The sequence below is a fragment of the Sprattus sprattus genome, assembly GCF_963457725.1.
Source record: "Sprattus sprattus genome assembly, chromosome: 16".
Lineage (NCBI taxonomy): Eukaryota > Metazoa > Chordata > Actinopteri > Clupeiformes > Clupeidae > Sprattus > Sprattus sprattus.
In genome coordinates, this window is record NC_137914.1 from 1000504 (window position 1) to 1003003 (window position 2500).

Genomic DNA, 2500 nt, shown 5'->3' on the forward strand with positions numbered 1-2500 from the left:
GGCCCTGCACCCCCTGCTATCTGGTCCAATCAGAGCCCTGCATCCCCTGCTATCTGGTCCAATCAGGGCCCTGGATCCGCTGCTATCTGGTCCAATCAGGGCCAGGTTCCACTGCTAGCTGCTATCTGGTCCAATCAGGGCCCTGGATCCGCTGCTATCTGGTCCAATCAGGGCCAGGTTCCACTGCTATCTGGTTGCCTGGCACAGCATAGCGCCCTGGCGTGGCACAGGCGGCGTAACCACAACAAAGGGCTCAGTCTCTCCCAGTGTGGTGGATAGGCAAGGACAGTGGGAGTGTGTGAGCCTGTGTGTGTGAGCCTGTGTGTGTGTGTCCGTGTGTGTGAGCCTGTGTGTGTGTGTGAGCCTGTGTGTGTGTGTGAGCCTGTGTGTGTGTGTGAGCCTGTGTGTGTGAGCCTGTGTGTGAGCCTGTGTGTGTGTGTCCGTGTGTGTGAGCCTGTGTGTGTGTGTCCGTGTGTGTGAGCCTGTGTGTGTGTGTCCTTTTGATTCCAGCGCCGCGCTGGCGTTTTCCAGTGTTCTCACAAACACATGGCAAACTGGCATCATGTGAGTGTGGTCGCTGCGGTGTGTGTGTGTGTGTGTGTGTGTGGTCGCTGCGGTGTGTGTGTGTGTGTGTGTGTGTGGTCGCTGCGGTGTGTGTGTGTGTGTGTGTGTGTGTGTGGTCGCTGCGGTGTGTGTGCCGTGTGTGCGCCACGTACCCGTCTTCTCCTCGTCCTCTCCAAGATCTCCGGCCTCAAGTGTCTGGGTGGGGGGGGATGAGGTCCACAGGAGTCAACGAAGGCACTCACTCACACACACACACACACACACACACACATACTCACTCAAACATTAAAAACACCTTGCCTGAATAATTTACCAGCGCACCAAACATGCTCAGCAGCCTACTCAGCCACCACAGCAGGAGTGTGTGTGTGAGTGTGTGTGTGTGCGTGTGTGTGTGTGTGTGCTCAGCAGCCTACTCAGTCTCTCCAGGGTTAGCTGTCAGCAGAGACGTCCTCATGGGCTATTTCTGTGCATCTCACCACAGCAGCAGGGCCTGTGTGTGTGTGTGTGTGTGTGTGTGTTTGTGTAGGCTGGAGGACCCTGGGACAGACTAGGGCCTCGCCACAGCACCCCCTGCAGGCCGGAGGACCCTGGGACAGACTAGGGCCAAATCCACCTGGCTTTACATTTCCTTTCAGGAAGAGTCAGGATGAGATGTACTTCCTGGACAGAGATGGACAGAGGAAGAGGGATAGAGATAGAGAGAGAGAGATGGACAGAGAGAGAGAGATGGACAGAGGAAAGGGAAGAGGGAGAGAGAGATGGACAGAGAGAGAGAGATGAACGAAGGTAGAGAGAGATGGACAGAGGAAAGGGGAGAGAGAGAGATGGACAGAGGGAGAGTGAGAGAGATGGAAAGAGGGAGGAATAGAGAGAGAGAGAGAGAGAGAGAAAGAGAGAGAGAGACACACCAAATGTAATGGCATTTAGTCCTGCAAAAGGTTTCATGAAGGCAAAGGAGCTCTGTGGAAATGTATAGGCTAGTGTTGCTTTGCTAGTGGGCTAGTGGGCTAGGCAGAGAGCTGTGTGTGTGTGTGTGTGTGTGTGTGTGTGTGTGTGTGTGCTAGGCAGCATGGTCTGGGATTGCAGTCCCCTCAAAGCAGATCTCAGGATGGATGATTGACACCAGTGTAGATAGTGGGACAGGGGTTGGGCGACTAGTCTGCGGAGAGGAAGTCAATTTAGTCTGGAGTCCGAGCGCGGCTCATGACATTCTGCAAAAAAATCCCTCTCTCACGTGTGTGTGTGTGTGTGTGTGTGTGTTTCATCAGTTCCACGAGTGGAAGGAAGAAGAGCTAAATGTTATTTTTTATGTTGACGGAGCTAAATGTTATTTTTTATGTTGTGCTTATTGTTGCACCATTGATTCCTAGTTCTGCTATCTTCCCTGTGAAACACAGAGACTAGTGGGTATTCCCATTCCTGTTTTGTTCAGTGTATTTGATCGCTCCAATAACCGCTACATTAGCGGCCATATATGCTGTTGCGCAATCACTAGCCATATGAGATGTCCAGGACCCACTGCAGTACGTTAAGCACATGGAAGAACATCCATACGAATTCTATGGGAGTTGTTTAAAGTGCTGTGTGTGTGTGTGTGTGTGTGTGTGTGTGAGAGCGAGCAAGTTGTGTTGTGTTGTGTTGTTGTGTTAACCTTTGGGCCATGCTGTGCTGCAGGTATAATGGCTCACTGCCGGGGGGTGACCGAGGCCGCAAGAAGAGCCGCTTCGCTCTCTACAGGAGGACCAAAGCCAACGGAGTCAGGCCCAGCACTGTGCACATCCTCACCAACCCACAGGACAGCAAGGTGAGTGTGTGTGTGTGTGTGTGTGTGTCTCTCTGTCTGTCTGTGTCTGTTAGTGTGTGTGTGTGTCTCTGTCTGTCTGTCTGTCTGTCTGTCTGTCTGTGTCTGTTAGTGTGTGTGTGTGTCTCTGTC

The 2500-nt window shown here is 52.7% G+C and overlaps 1 protein-coding gene across 2 annotated transcripts in view; it reads left to right on the top strand.

Moving 5' to 3' along the window:
- The window catches only part of LOC308377317 (E3 ubiquitin-protein ligase pellino homolog 2), a 13796-nt gene that overhangs the window by 2161 nt on the left and 9135 nt on the right, over positions 1-2500 (top strand). For both annotated transcript variants that reach the window (XM_080853899.1, XM_080853900.1), the window contains exon 2: positions 2242-2371. In XM_080853899.1, coding sequence (XP_080710025.1) covers positions 2242-2371 — 130 coding nt within the window. The remainder of the gene's footprint in view (positions 1-2241; positions 2372-2500) is intronic.